This window comes from Gopherus evgoodei, chromosome 3, assembly GCF_007399415.2.
Source record: "Gopherus evgoodei ecotype Sinaloan lineage chromosome 3, rGopEvg1_v1.p, whole genome shotgun sequence".
In the NCBI taxonomy this organism is placed as follows: Eukaryota; Metazoa; Chordata; order Testudines; family Testudinidae; genus Gopherus; species Gopherus evgoodei.
The window spans coordinates 9084531-9106803 of record NC_044324.1 but is presented as its reverse complement, the minus strand read 5'-3'; the positions used below and the strand labels follow the sequence as shown (position 1 = coordinate 9106803).

Here is a 22273-nt window from a genome sequence, read left to right as displayed (position 1 = left end):
ACTGAAGTTAGGCTTACTGGCCTGTAATGGCCACCAGCATTGCCTTTGGAGCCTTTTAAAAAATAATTGGTGTTCTCTTTGCTCTCTGCCAGTCATCTGGGGCAGAAGCTGATCTAAGCGATAGGTTACATACCACAATCAGTACCTGCAATTTCATATTTGAGTTCCCTCAGAATTCTTGGGTGGTACCATCTGCTCCTGGGGACCTGTTGCTGTTTAGTTTATGAATTTGTTCCAAAGCTACCTCCTCTGACATCTCAATCTGGGACAATTCCTCAGATTTGTCATCTAAAAAGGCTGGTTCAGGTGTAGGAATCTCCCTCACTTCCTCAGCTGTGAAGACCAATGCAGGGAATTCATGTCTGGCTGGACCTGTGCACATTTCAGAGGTAACTCCATGGTCTGTGTGTGTGGCAGGAAGAGGGGTTTGTCAGGTTCTGATGAATGTTTTGGGGATGGGGGAACCTTTACGGAAGAACCGGTCTCCACTTTAATCAAAACGGACCTGAACTGCTGGCACATACGATGAAGTGTTGGAGGGTGGTGTCAGCTGAAAGCCGGTGTGCGCTAAGGAGCATGTCAGTCACACTGCCGTGTGAGTTGTTGGTAATACACTGGTATCTGTATCCAACACAGGAGAAGTTGGACATTACAGCTGAACTACAGCAGGGAGAGACTCAGAACCATGGAAATGCTGTGAAGTCTGTAAGATAGCAGCTCAAGGAGTTAAATCAAAGCAGACACCTGGTCAAATAGGCTATAAGTGTTTATATACAAATGTAAGAGATTTAAAAGCAAAACCGGGGAATTTCCTAGAATGCCTGGCAGTGGCCACGAGCTGTGATGTAACAGCATTATGGAAAAGTGGCAGAGTGATGAAAAAACACAAGGGATACAGTGATACCTGGCCACAAACGAAACAGGAAAGAGCAGGACAAAGAGGTGGGGGAGCAGTCGTAAGTCGCACACAGGAGGATCACCGTAGGCAGCTCGGTGAGACCTGGGCTCTGAGCAGTGCAGTCAAAAAAGCAAATGGCATGTTAGGCTGCATCGAGAGTGGGGTAGTGAACAGGGAACATTCTTATGCAATTCTGTAAATCGGTGTGGCCCCATAGGTTCTGTGTGGAGTGCTGGTCACTGACGCTTTCTGTGTTATCCCTGGCTACAGGGTGAATCGCTCCCACCTGCTTAAAGTGTAGGGGAGCCTTCTCTGTGCCCCCGGGGGGAACCTGCCCCAAACCAGCAGCCCACTCCAGGCTCTGCAAGCCCTGCTCTTCCCTTCTGCAGGTGAGGAATTTCCATGCCCCAGCTCTTAGGCTCCCTAAGTGAGCCTTGGAGGCAGAGTGGAGATAATCTATGGGGCTAGTTAACCCTTGAGTTCTGCTGTCCCTGGGGCACAAGCCCCCCCAGCTTGTCTGTACACACCACTTCATTACACTCAAGTGCCCAGTCCCACAACTTCTGGACATGCAATGTGCAGAGATTCGCTGTCTCTGTGAAAGCGGCATCCCCCCTTTACTAGCGTCACCACAGATCTGCCCTGTCCTTGGCACACAGCACTGAGCCATGTCTCTAGTAAAACTCAGTGGCCACTTGGGACAAAGCCTGAGAGATTCAAATAGCAGTAAGAAGGGCTGGAAACAACAGGTTACAGGTAAAAGAAAAATAGATGCCCTGGGGAGTCTACACGTGTTAGCAAGTTCCTTTCCCCTCTGAGGGATTTCTCACCCAATGGTCAGTCTGGGCAGCGCCTGCCCAGTCCAGAGAGCTGGGACCTACTTTCCATGACACTCATGCTGGCAGCATGTCACTTCTGTAATGGACAACATCTTGTGCCGTTCGTTCTTGTATTATACAGAACCAGACCTTTTGTCTCCTTTGTAATCAGCTTGTCCCTGGTCGTCCCTCTGTTCAGGGTTTTGTTCTTGGGTTCTTTTGTGCTTTGTAAGGGCCCAAGCCTGCACCTTGTCTAGATCATAAACCTTGGCAGGGCTAGGTAGACATCAGTCGTCATGTTTGATTGAGTGAGCTCTGAGAACCACCCCGCCTGCCAGTTTCCCCTCTGGCAGCTTTGGGACACACTATTCCACCTGTCACATGACTCAATCTCTTCCACATGCACATCCCACAATAACCATGACAACCAGCGAATTGGTAGCTTTTGACAGGGACCACATGGTCCCCTTTGCTGAAATAGCATGCAGACAATCGCAGGGAAAACATGCCCATCTGGGCATACCTAGGCAAGTCGCTGGGTATGTACTTAACTGTCGCCAACATGGGGTACTTGGATCACCTTATCTCCCAGGATATTGCAGAACTGGAAGGGGTTTGGAGAAGAGCAATGGGAATGATCAAGGGCCTGTAAAAACTCTCCAGGAAGACGGAAGAGATTGGGATTTTTACGTTAGAAAGGAGATTGATAGCAGACATGACAGAGAGAAAAATAGTAGAGGAGGGAGAGGGGGAACATTTGTTCTCCCTGCACAAGAATGGCAGAGTTCAATCCTTAAAAGGAAAAGGGGAAAAGGAAACACTTTCTCTCTCACGCAGAACTGGATATGTAACTAGCCGGTGGAACACTCTGCCACAGGAAATTGCTGAAGCCAGAATTTAGTAAGATGCAAAAAGGGACTGGACGCTTGCGGATCAAAACTATTCAGCATGATCACAGTCGATGATAATTGTGGCATCAACATTAAATCTCTTGGTTCAGGGCTTACATCAGTCTCTAGCTATTCGATACCATGGGGAGGTCTATGTAGGGGGAAGAGTATCCCACATCTGCTACCCCAGGGTTCTCTCCTCTTCCTCAGCACTATCTAGTGCTGCCACTGTCAGACTGGGAACCTGGTCTGATCCAGTCTGGAGGCTCCTATGTTCATAAGCCTCCTTTGGCAGGTAGATGGTGCTACTGGGTTGGTTCCCAAGTAAGTCCTTTAAATTACAAAAACCTTGTTTTTATAAAAACAAGAACTTGTACCTATTTCTGCCTGTTCTACTGCCAGTTCTGCATTATCCTTCTCCCCTAGTGGAGAGAAAAGCTGGGCACCAGAGTGACTTCTCTGCTCGCAGGGCCTCTCCTCGTTCATTCCTCCCTGGCATCTGCTAAATGGCTGCAATACCATTTGTGATGCGTTAACATGCTGTTAGCAGGGAGATGGGGCTCTACCATTTTGTTAGGGCTTGCTGGTTTCCCTTAATGCTACTAGTGTGTCCAGCTTTGCAGAGCTGCTTGGAGGGCCCAGGCTGAAGGGCAGGGCTTTGTCCTGGAGCCTCCAGCCCCTGCATTGCACAGGGGAGAGGCTCTGCTTCCTGGTTGTAATGAAGAGAGAACTGTCAGGCAAGCCCCCTGGCACTGGCAGGCAGGGAGGGAGGAGGCACAGGCTGGGTTTGGCTCGGCTCGTGACTTCACTGCCTTCTTTTTTCAGCTTCTCCCAGTCCCCAGCACTGGAGCTGGACAAGTTCCTGGAGGATGTGAGGTAAGAGGCCTTCCCCCTCCTATGCTGTGAGACTCCCCTGCCTGCAACTGGCCCCGGGCAGGTCCCTGGATGCTGCTTCTGCTCACTGGGAGAAGGCAAGTGCCCTCCATAATGCTTCTCCTCTTGCAGGAACGGCATCTACCCACTCACAGCCTTTGGGATGCCTCGGCCCCAGCAGCCCCAGCAGGAGGTGGTGAAGTCCCCCATTGTCCCCCCGTCAGTGAAGACCCCAACGCCAGAACCTGCTGAGGTGGAGACCCGCAAGGTGAGTGCGGGAGATGCTGCTGCTCTCCCCTGAGTGTCTGCATCGTGCAGTGACAGCTGGAGTCACATGCCTCTCTGCTTCCCTTGCAGGTGGTGCTAATGCAGTGTAACATTGAGTCAGTGGAGGAGGGAGTCAAGCACCATGTAGGTTTCCGTCTCCCTCTTGCACACGCATGCTCTGCACGGGCGGGGTCTTATGGCACCATTACTGAGCCGGTGTCTCGGCTCCCCCTTGGCAGCAGTAGTGGAGTGAGCGGAGCTGGCTGCTGAGCACTACTGCCCCAGCATGGCTCCAGTGTGCAGGCCCTAAAGCCAGGACAGGCTTGGTGATCCACGGCAGCGCCCCTGGTGCAGCACGGTCCCTGTGGGCTGAGCACATGGCATTTCCTGGCTTGGGTGCGGCGCATTCTGTCCCGGGGGGAGCAGAGGGGGTTGTACTGCTCAAAGTACTCCCCATCCTGCCCCCCTATGTAAAGGGCTCTGGCCCCCAGGGCTGTGGGGGGAGGGGCTTCCCCCCAGATCCTGCAGGAATTGCAGCTCCTTCTCATGCCCCCTTTCTCCTGCAGCTCACGCTGCTGCTGAAACTGGAAGACAAATTGAATCGACACTTGAGCTGTGACTTACTGCCCAGTAAGTACCTGCCCTTCCCCTCCCCGGGGTGTCCCACCAGTCCAGGACTCACTTCTCCTCTCTCTTGTAGATGACAATATCCAGGAGCTGGCAGGGGAGCTGGTGCACCTGGGATTCATCAGTGAGGTGAGTTCCTGCCTCACCTGAACTGGCTGCATGGGCGCCCCCTCCCCTCAGTGCACAGGTCACAGGGTTCCTTGTCCTGCCATCCCCACCAGTCTCCCCCCTCCCAAGGCCCGGCTCCTGCTGTGCCCTCTATCCCTGTCTCACAGGTGTGTGTCTGGTCAGCCCCATGGCCCAGCGTGCTGGCCCTTGCCCTCTGCCTGCACGGGGCTCCAGCTGGGGCTGCCTGGCATGCAGTCAGTGCCGTCCCAGCCACGCTCACTATACTCTGCTCTCCCTAGGCTGACCAGAGCAGACTCAGCTGTTTACTTGAAGAGGCGTTCACCAAGTTCCACCTTGCCCGGAATGGAGCCCTGACAGCAGTGACCGTGTCGTCCTAGCAGCCCGTCCCAGCTGCCTGGCATTGCTTAGTTGCCCGTGCCCCTTTTCTGAGTCTGTCCATCTGTGTAGGGCACCAGCGAGACGCTAGACGCTGCGCTTGGAAGCTCATCCTGCATGTGCCGTCGCCAGGCCCAGCGACAGTCTGCCCTGCCTACCTATTAAAAGGGACTTTGCGAGTCAGTATTATTGAAGCCGTGTTTTGTTGGGATTGTGTGGGGTGGCGTGGCCAGCCGGGCTGCAGGAATGCGCATGGCATATCTGTTGAACTGTACGAAGGTTGATGGGTTTTCTTTTGCACAGGACAGAAATCTTTTTTTTTTTTTTTTTTAAGGTAGAAAAGAGGGGAGCCCCCTACCCCCCTGTGCACCACATCTGGCATCTGCCTCTAGCACCATTCTGTACTCACCGCCGGGGGCAGTGGTGAGGGGGCTCTGCAAAGCGCCCTGCTCATGCTCGTCCTCTGCTCTCCATCACTTGTTTACGCGTGTTGCACAGCAGCTTGGCAGGTGCAGGAGGGGCCACGGCTCTCCTGGACCAGGAGCGAGCAGGGCAGGGGTGGGGCTGAGCAGATGCTGGAGGGTGCCCTATAGTGGGCTCTTGCTGGAGGGGCATCATGACACTGCTCCTCCCACTGCTGCACCGGAGCCCCCATATCAGACTAAGCCCTGGGTGTGTGTGTGTGGGGGGGCAGCTGTGGTCATTACCTCCCCCTAGTGTGCAGAGCCTTAGTAGGGGGTTCCTGCCCCCTCCCCCACGACCGCGGGGAGAAGGGGGGCTCATCTGAGCAAGGCCCCTTCTCTCAACCACTCCTTTCCCTGCTGCAGCCCCATCCCCAGGGCCGCGACATCGGCTCTGGCAGCTGCTGCTGTACCACCTAGCCGCCTGTGTCTAGTTTCTATCAGTTCCTATTTTTAATAAACGGTTTTATAAATAAGTAAATGCTGCTTCTTTGCCATGTCTGCTAGGCCCTGCCCCTCCACCCCCTGTGCCTGGGCCCTGCCCCTGGGACACCCCCCCCTTGCCCTGCCCTGGGGCATCTCCACCCCCCTGTGGCTGGGCCCTGCCCCTAGGTTCCCTCCCCCCCTTGCCCTGCCCTGGGGCATCTCCACCCCCCTGCGGCTGGGCCCTGCCCCTAGGACACCCCCCCCTTGCCCTGCTCCTGGGTTCCACCCCCCTGTGGCTGGGCCCTGCCCCTGGGTTCCCTCCCCCCCTTGCCCTGCCCTGGGGCATCTCCACCCCCCTGTGGCTGGGCCCTGCCCCTGGGTTCCCTCCCCCCCCTTGCCCTGCCCTGGGGCATCTCCACCCCCCTGTGGCTGGGCCCTGCCCCTGGGTTCCCTCCCCCTGTGCCTGGGCCCTGCCCCAGGACACCCCCCCCTTGCCCTGCCCTGGGGCATCTCCCCCCTGGGGCTGGGCCAGCGTGGGGGGCAAAGAGGAACTCGGCGGGGGGGCACCTCTCTCGCCCCGAGCGACACGGGGGCCCTCCGTGGGCGGGAGGGCGAGGGGGCGGCTCGTTTCCTCCAGCGCTGCCCAGGGCTGAACTCCCGGAGCGGGACCCCCAGGCCGGGGCTCGCAGGCGAAAGTGGGGCGAACCCCCCCCCCCACGAATCGTTCTGCCGGGAGGCCGAACTCCTGGGTTCCGCGGGGGCGGGGGCGGGATCGGACTCCTAGGTTCCGCCCCGGGCAGGTCCCGCCCCCGTGCCTGGCTGCCGGCGGGATGGGCGGCGGCGGCGGCGGCTGCAGGTTCGGTGAGTCTCGGGGTCCCGCCCGGAGCCCATTCGAGGGAGGGGGTGTTCCGCGAATCGTCCTCCCTCAATTGCGGGCAAATTCCCGCCATGCCGTGCCTGACCCCCCCATCGTTGCACACTCAGGTACCTCCCCCCGCCGTTCGTGACCCCCCCCATCGTTGCACACTCAGGTACCTCCCCCGCCGCGCGTGAACCCCTGTTGCACAGAGGGAGGGGCCGCGTCCCCCGCCATGTGTGACCCCCCCGCTGTACACGCAGGTACTGCCCCCCCCCGCCATATGTGATTTTTCCCACCATTACACTGGTTCCCCCCCCCCCATGCCCATTGACACGTGGGGTACTGGGCCCTTATGCTGTGTGGGATTCTCTCCATTACCCCCAGAGATACAAGTCCCCCCTCCGGTGCCTGATGCCTGCCTCTCTTGCAGACTTGGGGCGCGGGCCCCAGCGCCTCATGCGTGCTGGCATCACCCTGATCGTCCTGGGCCACGTGAACTTCATCCTGGGTGCCATTGTGCACGGCACGGTCCTGCGTCACGTGGCCAACCCTGAGCGCACGGTCACCTCTGAGTACACGGCCGCCAACGTCATCTCCGTCGGCTCCGGGCTGCTGGTGAGTGGGGCCCGCCCACTGTCCCTGCTCCAGCACCCGTAGCCCCATTGTTCACCTTGCACCCCGTTGTCCCCCTGGGGTTCCAGCTGCTGCATTAGTCCCTGTGGGGCACCTCAGTGATGTCCCCAGCCAGCTGGCTGGGCCCTGAGCCTGCGGGAACAAGGCAGCGCTGGCCGACCCTGGAGCGAGACGCGTGCCGGGCATCTGAGCCCTGGCAGCCCAGCGCCTCCCCTGCTGCTAGCAGCTGGGGCTGGGGTACGTGGTGCGGAGGCTGATCCCGGCACCATGAGGCCAGTGCAAGGAACAGAAAGCAGAACCACTGCTGGTGTGAGACACGAACAAAGCCAAGCCTGCCCCCACCTGCTCAAACCTCAGGTGTGGCTGAGTTTCTGGCCCATAGGGCCCCTGATTTAACAATGCCTTTGGTTGCTATGCCCCAGGGACCCAGCCGCTGGGGGTGTGGTGGGGCTGCATTGCGGGAGGAACTGACACCGCCCCCCCCCCCCAATCTTTCCCTAGAGCATCACTGCTGGGATTGTGGCCATCTTGGTGTCCCGGAACCTCCTCAAGGCAGCCCTGGTGAGTGAGCGCCAGGGAGTGGGGGTCCAGGGAGCCAGGTGGAGCGAAGGCCAATGCTGGGGTCACAGCCGGGGAACGCACGGTGGGGGTGGCTGAGTTCGGGCAGGAAGCACCATTCAGGGCCGTGCCCCAGCTCCTGCAGCAGCCACTCCCTGGACCTTGCTCCCTGAGGTGCCTGTCTCCTGCTGTGTGGGCCCAGCCTGCTTTGCTGCTAAGGCCTCAGCAGGCCACACCTGCTGCAGATAAGGCCCTAGCGCGTTCCATCAGTGCGGTTCCTTGTCTCCTCCCATGCCAGGTGCCACGCAGCTTCTCCATCCCCGTGCCAGGCTGAGGTCTGAGTGCTGGGCTCTGCGCAGACCTCCCCTGGCCCATGCCAGGCACCATCCCGCTCCCCCTAGCTGAAGGCAAGGCCCCACCTTGTGCTGAGTGCTACATTACTCCTCCCCCCCCCACCTTGTGCTGCATAAGTATGTGAGAGCTGCTCCCTGGCACCAGGTGCTCGCAGGCAAACCCCCTACAGCCCATGACAGAGGAAAGAGAGAGCGAGAGTGTGTGTGTATGTGTGTCCGTCTGTCCACCCCATTGTACGGGGGAGTGACTGGGCCGTGCAGCGCGGCTGTAATGCAGGTGTCTTGGCTCAGACACTGTCCTCACTGGCTCGGTGCAGGACAGCCCATCCGTGTCCCCACGGGAATGCCAGGCTCAGAAGTGGGGCCTGGGGGCACTGGGAGGCAGAGGGGCGAGGAATGGCCACATGCAGAGGGCACCCAGGGTTTGTGCCAAGCCTCCCTCCCCCCATGGCTATGCTGCAAAGGGAACGTCTGACACAAGGCGTAAGGACACAGGACGGTGCCAAGTGCAGGCACCACGGGGGCACTGCCAAGAGCTGAGGCAAGGGCAGCGGCTGGCAGGCGCAGCTGCTCATTGGTGCTGGGATCGGTTAGCACTGGACCGGGCGAGGCAAGGGAGACCCTGCCCCCTGCAACTTCAGAAGGACACAAGGGAGGGGTGTCCTGGGCCCCTGTGGGGCTGCAAGGCCCTGGGGTGCAGGGAGATGTTGGAGGCGCAGAGAAATATTGGGCTGGGAGCAGCTGCTCCAGTTGCTGGAGGATGCTCCCGGCACAGGGGGAGGGGTCGCTGCTTGGGCGTGTAGGGCCCAGGGCCGCTGCCCACTTCCCCCCTGGGCTGCTGGAGCTGGTGAGTGGCCCATTGCGAGGGCTGGGGCTACGCCACGTGGCTGCCTGGCCTCCTGCCCACCAGCTCTGGTCTCCACCTGCAGCACTGGGCCTTGCTGTGCGTCTCACTGCTGAACTGCCTGCTCTCTGCTGCCTGCAGCCTGGGCTTGGCCCTGGCCATCTCCCTCACCATCGCCAGCAAGGGGCACCGCCTGATCGTAGGATGCAACAGCTCTGCCCTTCCAGCTGATGCCCGGACTGCCATCCCCACCAACGACTGCCCCTTCGACACCACCCGCATCTACGTGAGTCCCTGCTGCGGGGCGGGGCCCTGCCCCTCCTTGCACCTGGGCGCCCCCTGCTGCCTGCATGTCCCCCTCCTGCATGCCCTGACCTGACTGCCACACCCCACAGGACACGGTGCTGGTGCTCTGGCTCCCCTCCGTCCCCCTCCTGCATGCCCTGACCTGACTGCCACACCCCACAGGACACGGTGCTGGCGCCCCCTGCTGCCTGCATGCCCTGACCTGACTGCCACACCCCACAGGACACGGCGCTGGTGCTCTGGTTCCCCTCCGTCCCCCTCCTGCATGCCCTGACCTGACTGCCACACCCCACAGGACACGGTGCTGGTGCTCTGGTTCCCCTCCGTCCCCCTCCTGCATTCCCTGACCTGACTGCCACACCCCACAGGACACGGCGCTGGTGCTCTGGTTCCCCTCCGTCCCCCTCCTGCATGCCCTGACCTGACTGCCACACCCCACAGGACACGGTGCTGGCGCCCCCTGCTGCCTGCATGCCCTGACCTGACTGCCACACCCCACAGGACACGGCGCTGGCGCTCTGGTTCCCCTCCATGGTGATGGCTGTGGTGGAGGCTGTGCTTTCCGGCAGGTGCTGTATGGTGTCCCTGATCCTCCGTGGCGTTGGTCCCTGTGCAGACACCTACATCCGCCAGCAGGTCAGAGGTTCCAGCCAGAACCATCCCCTTGTCCCCTTCTCCTCTCTGGGAGAGGGGGTCCTCTCCCCATTTGGTGCACCTGACAGATTCACCTGGGACCCTAACCCTGAGCACGGGGTCCCAGGGGTTGTTCCCCCAACACGCGCTGAGAGATGCTGCACCCCTACGCCCAGGTGTGAAGGGAATGAAGGGGCCAGAGCAAGCATGGGGTTGCGCGGGGGTCCAAGGCCAGATACTTTGGGGTGAGAGGGGCCAGACTGCAGTGCAGGGCCGGGGTGTCTCCCCAGGGCTGATGGAAGGGCTGTCCCCCATCTGCCCCCCATGCTCTGCCCGAACAGCAGCACATGACATTGCTCATCCAGCTTCAACCCTGAAAACATCCACTCGATGTGCAAGGGCCACCAAACCAGCTACCAGAATGGTGTTAGGAAAGGGATCGATAATAAGACAGAAAATATCACAATGGCACAGTATAAATCCACGGGATGCTCACGCCTTGAATACTGCATGCAGGTGTGGTCGCCCCATCTCAAAATAAAATTATTGGAATTGAAAAAGGTTCAGAAAAGGGCAACAAAAATGATTGGGGGTCTGGAACAGCTTCTGTATGAGGAGAGATTAATAAGACTGGGATTGTTCAGCTTGGAAAGAGACGGCTAAGGGGTATACGATTGAGGTCTGTAAAATCATGCCTGTGTGGAGAAAGTGAAATGGGAATTGTTATTTACCTGTGATATAACACAAGAACTAGGGGTCACCAAATGAAATTAACAGGCAGCAGGTTTAAAACAAACTAACTGAAGTATTTCTTCACACAACCTGTGGAACTCATTGCCAGGGGAGGTGAAGGCCAAAAGTGTAAGTGGGTTCAAAAAAGACATAAATAAATTCACAGAGGCTATTAGCCAGGATGGGCAGGGATGTAGCCACATGCTCTGGGTGTCCCTAACCTTCTGCCTTCCAGAAGCTGGGACTAGAGCACTTGCTAACTGCCCCGTTCAGTCCCTCTGGGGCAGGGCTTCTCAAGCGTTTTCTTTCTGAGCCCTCCCCCCCCCCCCCGCTCCAAAACATGGTCCCCTTGTGCCATAATAACTTTTTCTGCATATAAAAGCCAGGGCTGGCGTTAGGGGGCAGCAAGCAGGACAACTGCCCAGTGCCCCACACCACAGGGGCCCTGCGAAGCTAAGCTGCTCAGGCTTTGGCTTCACCAGGGGCTGGTGCCTTGGAGCCCTGGGCTTCAGCCCTGGGTGGTGGGGCTTTGGCTTTCTGCCCTGGGCCCCAGCAGGTCTAATGCCAGCCCTGCTTGGCAGACCCCTTGAAACCTGCTCATGGCCCCACAGTGGGCCCCAGACCCCTGGTTGAGAACCACTGCTCTGGGGCACCTGGTACTGGCTGCTGTGGGAACCGGACTTTGGGTTTGGCCCAGTTTGGCTGTTCTTATAACCCCTAAAAGCAGCAAAGAATCCTGTGGCACCTTATAGACTAACAGACGTTTTGGAGCATGAGCTTTCGTGGGTGAATACCCACTTCCTCGGAAGTGGGTATTCACCCACGAAAGCTCATGCTCCAAAACGTCTGTTAGTCTATAAGGTGCCACAGGATTCTTTGCTGCTTTTACAGATCCAGAGTACCCCTCTGATACTTATAACTCCTGCCCCCCCGGGTTCAGTCACCCCGGGCCTGGCATCGCACTGCCCCTGGGGCACCTTGCTCAGCCGTCGGCCTCCTTTCCAGCTGGAGCAAGAGAGGGCGACAAAGGAGGTGGCATCTGAGGACCGGCACAAGCAAGAGCTGTGCCAGCTGCTGGCTGTGGAGTACGGGGCCAGGACCTAGTGGCAGAGGTGAGCGTCGCCTGACCCAGAAGAGGGAACAGGGCCCATGGGGCTTGGTGGGTCTCTGACTGTCCAGCCCAGTGTAGCTGGGAGCTGCCTAACCCAGTGCAGCCTCTATCCAGGCAATGGGGACTCTGTCACTCCCTGTCCTTGCTGGGCAGGGCCCGTTCCCGGCCCGCGCCAGGGCTCTGGGTCCTTTGGTGCTGCCCCCGCCCAACAGGGCCTGTTCCCGGCCCGTGCCGGGGCTCTGGGTCCCTCAGCGCCGCCCCCCCCGGCAGGGCCTGTTCCCGTCCTGCTCCGGGTCCCCCAGTGCCGCCCCCCCCGCAGGGCCTGTTCCCAGCCCATGCCAGGGCTCCGGGTCCCTTGGCGCCGCCCCCTGGCAGGGCCTCAGGATTCAGGGGTCTGCAGCCACCACAGCTGGATGGTTTCTCTCTCTCACAGGTGCTGCTCCAGGAACCCCCAGGCCACATCAGCCGGGACTGGGGGGGGTGAAGTGCCCATCATGCTGATGCTGCCCCATGGAAGAGGCAGGGGACAGGGCCAGGAGGGAGGGGGGAGCTGCCCCACCCTGCAGACTTTTCCTTGGGGAGCAGACTCCCTTCTGCTGTGGCAGGGTCCTGTTGGTATCAGGGCTCCCGTGGCTGTCCCCCTCGTGCCCGGAGTGTGCCAGTCCTGCTGCCAGCCCTCCCAGGGCTCTGCCCACCATGCTGTGCTGAGCTCCCACCCCATCTGGCCATGGGGGAAGGGACCCCCCCCAGAGATGCCAGTGCGTAGGGGTAGAAGCAGCCTGAGCAGGGACATCTGGACAGCCAGTGACCTCCCTGCAAGTAGGACTGGCCTTTCTCAGCTCCCCTCCCTCCACCCCTGCCCCTTAGCTCGCCCCACTCCCACACCCAGCCATGGCATGAGCCGGCCCTCACCCTGGCCCGCTGTGGTTGTGCCAGGCCCTGCCAAGTCTGCGGCGCCGGGACAGGCCACCGCTCTGGGGCCGGGGCTTGGCTGGCCCTCAGGCACCAGCCAAATAAACTTTGTTCATGAATCTCAGTGGTTTGGGACCTGGTTCACCAAGCCTGGATGAGCTGGCTGCAAGCGAGAGCTCGGCGGGGTACAGCCCATGGCAATTAGCCAGACTCCAAGGGTTTTGGGGGGGGGTGAACAGCAATGGGAAGCAGGTAGTAACTGGGGTCAGGATCATGGGAGGGGGCCGGGCAGGGGCTGGGTCTGTGTGTAGAATGGGGTGGAGCCTGGCAGGGGGTGGGTGGTTGTAGAGGGGAAGGACCCTGTCTCTGGCCAGCCCCTGTTGCTCAGCAGCTGGCTCAGCCTGCCATTGCTCTGGTGCCCTAGAGGAAGATGTGGGGTGCTGGATACTGCTTGTACAGTCAGGGTCTGCTGCTTGGCACGCGACCCTTGCCCTGCACTTGCATCCCCCAGGCAGCAGAAGGGCCCAGCCTACCCTGGCCCCACAGGGCACGGTCTGGAGGGCAGGGGCCCTGTGCTCATTTCTGGTAGCTCCAAACCCAGCCTGAGCCCTGTCACTTCAGGGCCCTCCCGGTGGTGCGAGAGCCTGTGTTGGGCTCCTGCACTCACCCCCTGCCAGCCGGGCTTGGGGGTGCCCCATGCAGCCGGGGAGGCACGGGCCATGGGCTGGAGCCAGTGGGATACTGCCCCCTCCCAGGGGAAACGCAGGCAGGGCCGGACACGGGATCAGGACCACGGCTGGGGTTCCAGAGCCTGCTTTAATGGGGATCGGTGAGGGGGCGGCTCAGGCCTGGCGGCCGGCCATCGGGCACTGCCCCGCTCACTGGAAAGAGAAGCTGCTGCTCGGCAACCCCCCAGACCACTGGCCGATGAACTTGAGCACGTCTTGGCACACAGGACTATGGGACGTCTGCAAGAGAGAAGAGGTGGCGCTGGGCACAGGCTTGCAGAGCCGGGTCGTGAGGCTGAAGTCAGCTCCCTAGGGATTCAGCACATCCCCCCACTCTCTCCTGGACTGCATGGGCAATGTGAGCCCAGCCCCCCAAGCATGGGCATGACCAGGCAGCAGCTGGGCCCAGCCCCCCCACCTCTACACCAGGGCAACCGCAAAGCCCATCCCCCGCACTGGAGCAAGGTGGGGCACAGCCCTGCTCTCTGGGGGTGGGCTGGGGAAAGGGGGGAACCCAGCGGGATAATACACGGGGGGCCTGCGTGCTGCTGGGGGATGTTCACCCAAGGTGGGGCTGGGGCAGGCTGAGACCCCGTGGGAGGGCTGAACCCAGCCGGCTCCTCTGCCCTTTGGTGCAGCTGAGAGGTGCTGGGCCGGGAGGTGTGGGTGGATGGCTGCCCCCTCTTCTCCCTCCCAGTGGGCACAGGCCTGTGAGTGAGCCAGAGCCTCTGCCCCTGTGCTCGGCACTGAGCCCCTCCCCTGAAGACGGGCCCTGCCCCCACTCACCTTGACGGCCATCAGGAATTTGTTCCATGTGTCTTTGTTGGCTTCTTTCCCAGGCTGCTTGAACTCGACCTTGTTCCTCAGCACGGGGTAGCCTGGCCACAGACAGGCCAGTAAGTGGGGCTGAGCCCAGCTCCGCCCGACCCCCAGCTGTGCTGGCACTATCCCAGGGGCCTGGCCTGGGCGCTTAGCCAACAGTGCCACTCTGGGCAGAGCCGGCACAGGGACCCAGAGGGGCGGGGGCCCCAACACACAGCAATGCCCCTGCCAGGATCCCACGTGCCAGGACCCTGCCCTATGCCTGCACTTCCCTCGCCAGTGTCTGGAGTTCCCTGCTGCCAATTCCACTCCCCAGGCCCAAACCTCCCCACCCGCCAAGCCTGCTCTCCCCAATCCACCCCCTGGTCCCAAACCTGCCCCCCCCATTGCTAATCCTGCCCCCATGGGTCCCAAACCTCTCACCATCCTGCCCTCCACCAAGCCTGCCTCCCCCACCCAGGTTGCAAATCTCTCAACAGCCAGTCCTGCCCACCCAGGTCCAAATCTTGCCCCCCTACTCCCCAGGTCCTGATCCTGTCCCCTCTGCCAAACCTCCCTCCCCCCCACTGCCAATCTGCTGCCCCCAGATCTCATTCCCGCCCCCTGGATCCCAATCTCAACCCCCATCCCCAAGGGGATGAGGGCCCAGGGACTCACCGGTGAGCAGGCAAGGCAGGGAGCACACACCCGTGCTTGCGGCCACCAGCGAAGCCTCGTACGTGTCCCGCTCGTCTCGGGGCAGGACCTGCTCCAGCCGCTGGTCCATGGACATGGTGAGCACCCAGTCCCTGATCTCCTCCCGCGTCGCCTCCTGCCGCACAGCACAGAGCACTGCTGACTCCGGGCACCGCCCTGCGAGCTAGCCTGGCCCCGAGACCAGGGTGGGGCAGGGTCAGCCCCCAGACCCTGAACCCCCACTGACAGAGGGGGCCCTGGTCACTTGCATCACTTGGTCCTGAGAGCAGGGGCCTCATCCCTCGCTTCCCTTACTCCCCAGTCCTGAGAGCTGGGAGCCTGGCCCCTCGACCCCCCCTAGCCCTCTGGTCCTGAGACCTGGGGGCCTGATCCCTCCCTCCTCCACTCACCTGGCCCTGGTTCCTTGTGCCATCCCCTACTGCTGAGAGCTGGGGCCCTGCTCCCTCACTTTCCCCGGCCCTGACAACCGGGGGCCTGGTCCCTCATGCAGTCAGGTCTCACACCCCTGCTTATTGCTGAGAGCAGGGCCCTGTGCTGCCTCACTCCCCTGCCTGGCCTGGGGCTGAGGGAAGCAGTGCTAGGAGAAATGACACTCACAGCCACGTGCTGATGCGCTGGGAGCGGCACCTCGAAGGGGATGTCCGTGTTCTGGAAGTCGACGTGGTCCAGAGCATCGAGCGTGCCCTCTTCAATGGCCTGGGGGCAAAGGGAGAGCGCTGCAGGAGGGGGGAGGGGGCAGCATCCTGCGGTGCAGGCCCAGGCAGCACAAACCTCCCGCACCAGCAATGGCCCAGCAGATGCCTTTGCCACTTCTAGCAGATACACCCACGGCTCACATTAGCCCTGACCTTGCAGTCAGCTGCTCTTCCACCCGGTCAGCCAGGCCCCATCCTGAGGGACCTACATTCTCTGTTCCGAGGTACGGCCTGGCATTCAGCTCTGTTCACATGAGCCCAGCACACTGCCGAATGGGTGAGGGGCCAGCTTCTACTGGTGAGCAATGCACACTTTGCCGTTTACACCTGAGACCCGAGGACGAGCTCCGTGCAGGGCTCTCTGGGTCCAGTACAAGCTAATCCCTCCCCCACCCTGTCTGTCTCAGACCCTGGGGCCAACCCAGCTACCACGGCCCTGCCTCCAGCTTGCCATGGGAGCCAGGTGGCTCCGTGGAACCCATGTGTTCCCTCATGATTTGCCGAGTTGTCTGTCCGCTGTAAAAATTTAGCACAGAGATTTTTATATTTTCTCCCAGATCCTCGATGAAGATATTGGAGCTGAGAGCAGCTCCTGGGCAGCTCCCTCCCATTAGAACCCGCCACAGCCCCGTTGGATGACAACTGGCCATTTACCTTTGCCATCCAGTAGCTGGCTGCTGGTCAAGCCATTGAATAGGGCGCTACTAATTTGGCATCGTGTTAACTTGTGTCAGGCTGCAGTTCAGTCCTGCCTGACAGGCCAGACAAAAGTTTAGCAGCCAGGCTTCTGAGATGAAGTTCCTCTTATGAGACCAATTTCCCATAAAGCTAGCAGCAAAGGCTGCTGTCTCAGTGGAGTGTGCGCCAGCCAGCAGGACAGCGACTGACATCCTTGGCCAGGATGCTGGGGAACTGGGTCCCCCAACTGGCCCCGCTGCTAAGGAGTACAGGGTTAGACTGGAAACAGGCACAGGAGCTCTACTGGAGCAGCTGGAACCTGAATGACCCTCCTTGCCAGCTGCTCTGGGGTCTCTGCTGTGTGCCGGACCAACAGAAGGGCAAGGAAGGGGCCGAGCTCCATGCTTTCCTTCCTGGTTCTTGAGCAGGCAGCAGCCAAGTGTCAGGAAATGAGACCAGCTTCCTGTCCTCATTTAGGGCCACCTCCAGGCCAGACATCATGGCCTTTCTGGCCTGAACATCTCTTGGGCTGGGGCCATGCTGCTCCGGACACGCAGCCAGGGCTTTGCTCGTACAAGCTGCGGTTTCACTCTGTGTCATTTCCAACCTGCAGCATTCAGCCACATGCACATTAACACAGGGCACGCGCCCCCTGTGGGTCCCTGAGGCAGGGCTGGGACAGTCTCTGTCAGGCACCTCCCCTGCAGCCCCCCGACTCAGAACAGCCTGCCCCCCTCAGAGCCGGTGCTAGGAGTAAGCAGCCTGAGCAATTGCTTAGAGCCCCCAGCAGCTCCAGAGTGCCCCCCCATCCCTGCTTAGGGCTCCCAATGGGCTGGCACCAGCACAGCTCCCCACCCTCATGCCGCCTTTACCCTCGTCCCGACGTGCTACTCACGTCGGTGAGATCCAGGAAACGGTTCAGGAAGATGAATGCCATATTCTCCCAGCCGACCGCCTAGTGCAGAGAAAGCAAGAATGAGTGTGAGTGGTGGGAAGCTGATGCTGCCCATCCACACAGGCTCTGGGGAGCCCTGGCCACACTAGCAGGGTGCCAGGGACAGGCAGCACAGTCACCCCTGCTTGCTGGGCACTAACTGCATCTAGACAAGCCCCGTATGAGTGCAGTGCCACTGGTCATGGGCCAGGCCCCATGGAGCTAGGCACTGTGCAGACACAGAATTAAGAGACGATCTGTACCATAAAGCACTGACAGGCCAAGCTTAACCCCTGAAGCAGGTTACAAATTCCTTCCACAATTTTTTTTCTAGCATTAACTCTGATAATGCTGGATATTCTTATAATCCAGATAATCTCCAACAACTTCATGTGGAGATGAGTTCCACAGGCTAATAATGCATGGTGCAAAAAAGCATTCCCTTGTATTGGGTTTGAATTTCCCCCATTTGAATTTCATTTAATGCGCCCTTGTTCTTGTGTTGAGACACGAAGAGCAGAAGCTCCCAGTCTTCCATCTCTAGGCCAGCTATTATTTTAGGTATTTCTGTCACATCCCCTCTTATTCATCTCTTAAGGGAATAGTCCCAAGCGTTTTGATCTCTCTTCCCATTGCCCTTCTCTGAACCCCTTGTTCTGCAATAGCCTCTGAGAGGCAGGACCCAGCACTGCACACAGTACCCACAGGAGGCCATGATATGATGCCACTAGGTACTCTCCATATCACCACCATCCCGTTGCACATGGTGTTTGCTTTTGGGATCCCTGTGCCTGCTGAGCTGGCCCAGCAATGCCCAGAGCCCTCTCCTGAGCTGCAGCAGGTCACCTTGAGCCCTTGCTTACATGCAGTGCTATGCGGGGGGGGGGAGGGTTTGTCTCTTCCCCAGTGCCAGCAGCAGGAGCCTGCAGTGATACGCTGTTGCTCTAGGACAAACCTGGAGCCAGGTCACGCTGCAGGCCCTGCAGCCAAGCACATCAGTGCCCACTGGGACTCCTCTCCCTGCCCAGGGACACAGAACAGCACTCTGTGCTGGGTAAGCTGGGGCACAGGACCACAGTTCCCCACCCCAGAGAACATGCCGGCACATCTAGGCACGCTTGAGTCCTTTGCTGTAGCATGACCCTTGGGTCAGAGGCAGAGTCTGGGTTCCAGGGCTGGCTGCTGAGCCTTTCCCCATCCCTCTCTACTGGCTGCTTTGATGAACCATGAACGGGTGTGGTGAGCTCGGACTTCCCCTCGGACGGCAGGTCCTGCTGGGAGACGTACCGATGTCAAGTATGCCCAGAATACGTTACTAATAATGACAGCTCCTGCTGGCCCTTGAACCAGGGACACACCCAGAGTCACAGCTACCCACTGCTGTGCTTATCGCAGACGCTAGCTCAAGGCACAGGAAGAGCAGCAATGCCCAATTTAAACGGGAGACACCATCGAAGAAGGAATCCCAGAGAAAATGAAGCTGGTGTCTCAATCCCCCAGGGATAGAAAATGGCAAGTTTAAATAAAAGCTCCACTTAGCCGTTAGTCGTTTAGCCAGGGAGGGAATGTCCCTCTCCCCTCTGTCTAGTTATAAAGACCCCCCCCCCATCTGACACTGGTATAAATCAAGGCCCCGCAGGGAACTCAGAGGCTGCTGAAGCCCCCAAGAAGCTGCAGAATATGGAAGTGCTACCACACACTCAGACCAGGCACATGGGCAAACTCTCCCAGGGTTACCGGGACTGAGAATGGCGAGACGTCTTTGCAGATCCTGTGTACTTTAACAGAAGTAACTGAAAGCTTCTTGCTGAGTCTGCACCTGTGACAGTGGGACTATTTTGTAATATTGTTGTGAGTCCTGTTTGTGCCTCAGTTTCCCCATATGCTGACCCAGTGGGTGGAAAAGGGCTGTTTGCTTTCTGGGCAGGCAAAGAGACAGACAGTGGGTGGGCCTTAGTCTCCATCTCGCTGGAGCAGCTGAGGAGACTGGCAAATCCAACTGCCAGGACATCACACATAGTGACCAAGGACCCAGAGGGAGATGGACAACAATCCCTGGCTCAAGATTAATAGAGTGGAGAGGTGTGAGGGGGGGATAAGAGCTGGGGGCTGGGAGGAGTCGGGGGCAGAGCCAGGGTCCGTCAACACAGCATTCTAAAGGCCACAGCAGCAAGTCTCAGAGCCCAGGACTTGGGCTTGCAGGCACTGCACTACAGTGCTAAAAACAGCTGTTGTGATGAAGTGGGTTTTTCCCCTTGTTATGATGTACATGAGCCGATGTGAATCTTACTTTTTGCATGTATACTGTGTGCCTCAATTTCCCTGTGTGCTCCATCAATGTCTAGGGTGCTGGGACTAAGGGAGTGTGACTTTTGCTGAGACCCTCAGGGGCAGGTCAGGCAGCTCCAGCTGCCTGCATGTATGCAATGCATGGTGCCCTTCGTAACCTGAGACCCAGGAAGGGGATGCGACCAGGTGACACTTTGCTCAAGAAGCAAAATAAAGACTGGAGGGGCAACAGGCCTTTCGGAGGTTGGGCCACTGGAAGCCAGTCAGTCTCCTGTTTGGGACTTGTGGGTGGGGAGGGGGAGTCCAGGGCACCAGCCCTGGATCCCCCCCGCAAGATGGACTTTATGGAATAGTCCTGCTTTCAGTGCTAACAAGCTCTGTTCTGAGCAATGTTCCTGGCAACTAATAAACCGTCTGTTTCACATGCTGGCTAAGAGTCACGGCTGACTGCAAAGCTCGGGGGCAGGGCCCTTCTGGCTTTCCCGGGGGTCCCGTCCAGATGGACCTGCTGCGGGAAGCGCATGGTGAGAACAGGGGTGCTGAATGCTCTGAGGTCAGACCCAGAAAGGCCATAGCTGAAAAGTCGTCTTGCCCCTGTGATAATATGAGGGGAGGCATGCTACATCAGAGTCCTGTCCGGCTTCATACACAGCAATTCCAGAGCACCGGGCCTGTGTTTCTGTGACAGCTGTTTGTATGTTCTGGCTTGCGCTGGAACTCAGGCTCCGAAGCCCAACCCTACCCCAGACTTCAGAGCCCAGGCCTACCTGTCTCCACAGCTGTTTTTAGTGCTGTACCATGAGCCCTGTGTGCCAGAGTCTGTAGACCTGGGCTCCCAGACTCACTGCCGCAGGTGTCGGAAGAGTGTTGACGTACCATTCGTCTCCCTGGGGCTGCCATGTCCCATGTCAACATACAGGAGTGGAAACATAAGAACGGCCATACTGGGTCAGATCAAGGGTCCATCTAGCCCAGTATCCTGTCTACTAACAGCGGCCAATGCCAGATGCCCCAGAGGGAATGAACAGAACAGGCAATCACCAAGTGATCCATCCCCTGTCGCTCATTCCCAGCTTCTGACAAACAGAGGCTGGGACACCATCCCTGCGCATCCTGGCTAATAGCCATTGATGGACCCGTCCTCCAGGAACTTCTCTAGTTCTTGTTTGAACCCTGTTATAGTTTTGGCCTTCACAACATCCCCGGCAAGGAGTTCCACAGGTTGTTAGTGCTTTTTGTGAAGAAATACTTCCTTTTGTTTGTTTTAAATCTGCTGCCTAGTAATTTCATGTGGTGATCCTGGTTCATGTGTTATGAGAAGGAGTAAATAACCCTTCCTTCTTCAATTTCTCCAAACCAGACATGATTTTACAGACCTCTATCATATCCCCCCTTTACTCATTTCTTTTCCAAGCTGAACAGTCCCAGTCTTGCTATAATCTCTCCTCATACGAACGCTGTTTCATCCCCCCAATAATTTTTGTTGCCCATTTCTGTACTTTTCCAATTCCAATGTATTTTTGAGATGGGGTGACCACATCTGTACACAGTATTCAAGATGTGGGCATACCGTGGATTTATAGAGGCACTATGATATTTTCTGTCTTATTATCTATCCCTTTTCTAATGGCTCACAACATTGTTTGCTTTTTTGGCTGCTGCTGCACACTGAGTGGATGTTTTCAGAGTTCTATCCACAATGACTCCAAGATCTCTTTCCTCAGTGCTAACAGCTAATTTAGACTCATTTTGTATGTATAGTTGGGATTATGTTTTCCAATGTGCATTACTTTGCGTTGATCAACATTGAATTTCATCTGCCATTTTGTTGCCCAGTCACCCATTTTGAGAGATTCTTTTGTAGCTCTTTGCAGTCTGCCTGGGACTTAACTATCTTGAGTAGTTTTGTATCATCTGCAAATTTTACTACCTCACTTTTTACCCCTTTTTTCAGATAATTTATGAATATGTTGAATAGGACTGGTCCCAGAACAGACCCCTGGGGGACACCACTATTTACCTCTCTCCATTCTGAAAACTGACCATTTATTCCTACCCTTTGTTTCCTGTCTTTTAACCAGTTACTGATCCATGAGAGAACCCTCCCTCTTATCCCAGGACAACTCACTTTGGTTAAGAGCCTTCGCTGAGGGACCTTGTCAAAAGCTTTCCGAAAGTCCAAATACTCTACATCCAATGGATCCCTCTTGTCCAAGTGCTTGTTGACTCCCTCAGAGAATTCTAGCAGATTGGTGAGGCATGACTTCCCTTTACAAAAGCCGTGTTGACTCTTCCCCAACAAACTGTATTAATCTGTGTTTCTGATAATGCAGGGCCCATGCCAGGCACCTCAGACCCTAGTCACAAGCCAAGCCAGATTTTTGTCAAGGGAAGCTCTGCCATGTTCCCCCTTAGATGTGGTGAAGGCTCATCCCTGAGGATCTCTGTAGCAGGAGACAGCCCTGCCTGCTGGATGCCAGTGGTCAGGGGACTGTCTCGCCCTGCAGGTTGGTGTGGGGGGATGCAGAGCCAGACTTGGAGCAAGGCAGTGTGGCTAAGAAAAGACGGTTACTCACCTTTGTAACTGTTGTTCTTCGAGATGTGTTGCTCATATCCATTCCAGTTAGGTGTGTGCGCCGCGCGTGCACGTTCGTCGGAAAACTTTTTACCCTAGCAACTCAGTGGGCCGGCAGGTCGCCCCCTAGAGTGGCGCAGTCATGGTGCTC

General features: G+C 58.1%; 3 protein-coding genes across 6 annotated transcripts in view; 2 read left to right on the top strand and 1 right to left on the bottom strand.

Annotated features, from left to right (window-relative positions):
• NRBP1 (nuclear receptor binding protein 1) overlaps nt 1-5811 on the top strand; it is an 86618-nt gene extending 80807 nt beyond the window's left edge. The window contains exons 13-18 of the mRNA XM_030554953.1: nt 3432-3482; nt 3612-3747; nt 3837-3890; nt 4313-4376; nt 4447-4502; nt 4781-5811. Of these exons, the coding sequence (XP_030410813.1) occupies nt 3432-3482; nt 3612-3747; nt 3837-3890; nt 4313-4376; nt 4447-4502; nt 4781-4879 (460 nt within the window). The 3' untranslated portion in view covers nt 4880-5811. The remainder of the gene's footprint in view (nt 1-3431; nt 3483-3611; nt 3748-3836; nt 3891-4312; nt 4377-4446; nt 4503-4780) is intronic.
• Nucleotides 5812-6233: 422 nt separating this feature from the next.
• Nucleotides 6234-13391, top strand: KRTCAP3 (keratinocyte associated protein 3). Of its 4 annotated transcripts, none has more exons than XM_030554973.1 (7): nt 6234-6625; nt 7054-7238; nt 7758-7817; nt 9097-9297; nt 9819-9953; nt 11574-11794; nt 12227-13391. In XM_030554973.1, exons 1-6 carry the CDS (start codon nt 6595-6597, stop codon nt 11784-11786), a joined length of 825 nt encoding a protein of 274 aa, XP_030410833.1. In that variant the 5' UTR covers nt 6234-6594; the 3' UTR covers nt 11787-11794; nt 12227-13391. The 4 variants fall into 4 exon arrangements, with proteins under 4 accessions (XP_030410833.1, XP_030410834.1, XP_030410835.1 ...); XM_030554974.1 differs by having other exon boundaries at nt 11688-11794; nt 12227-12983; XM_030554976.1 differs by lacking the exon at nt 6234-6625 and adding an exon at nt 6636-6748 and having other exon boundaries at nt 12227-13387.
• A 168-nt stretch (nt 13392-13559) lies between these two features.
• Nucleotides 13560-22273, bottom strand: part of IFT172 (intraflagellar transport 172) — a 129116-nt gene continuing 120402 nt past the window's right edge. The window contains exons 37-41 of the mRNA XM_030554343.1: nt 17220-17279; nt 15549-15647; nt 14913-15066; nt 14220-14311; nt 13560-13673 (exon numbers count right to left, since the gene is read on the bottom strand). Coding sequence (XP_030410203.1) covers nt 13584-13673; nt 14220-14311; nt 14913-15066; nt 15549-15647; nt 17220-17279 — 495 coding nt within the window. The 3' untranslated portion in view covers nt 13560-13583. The remainder of the gene's footprint in view (nt 13674-14219; nt 14312-14912; nt 15067-15548; nt 15648-17219; nt 17280-22273) is intronic.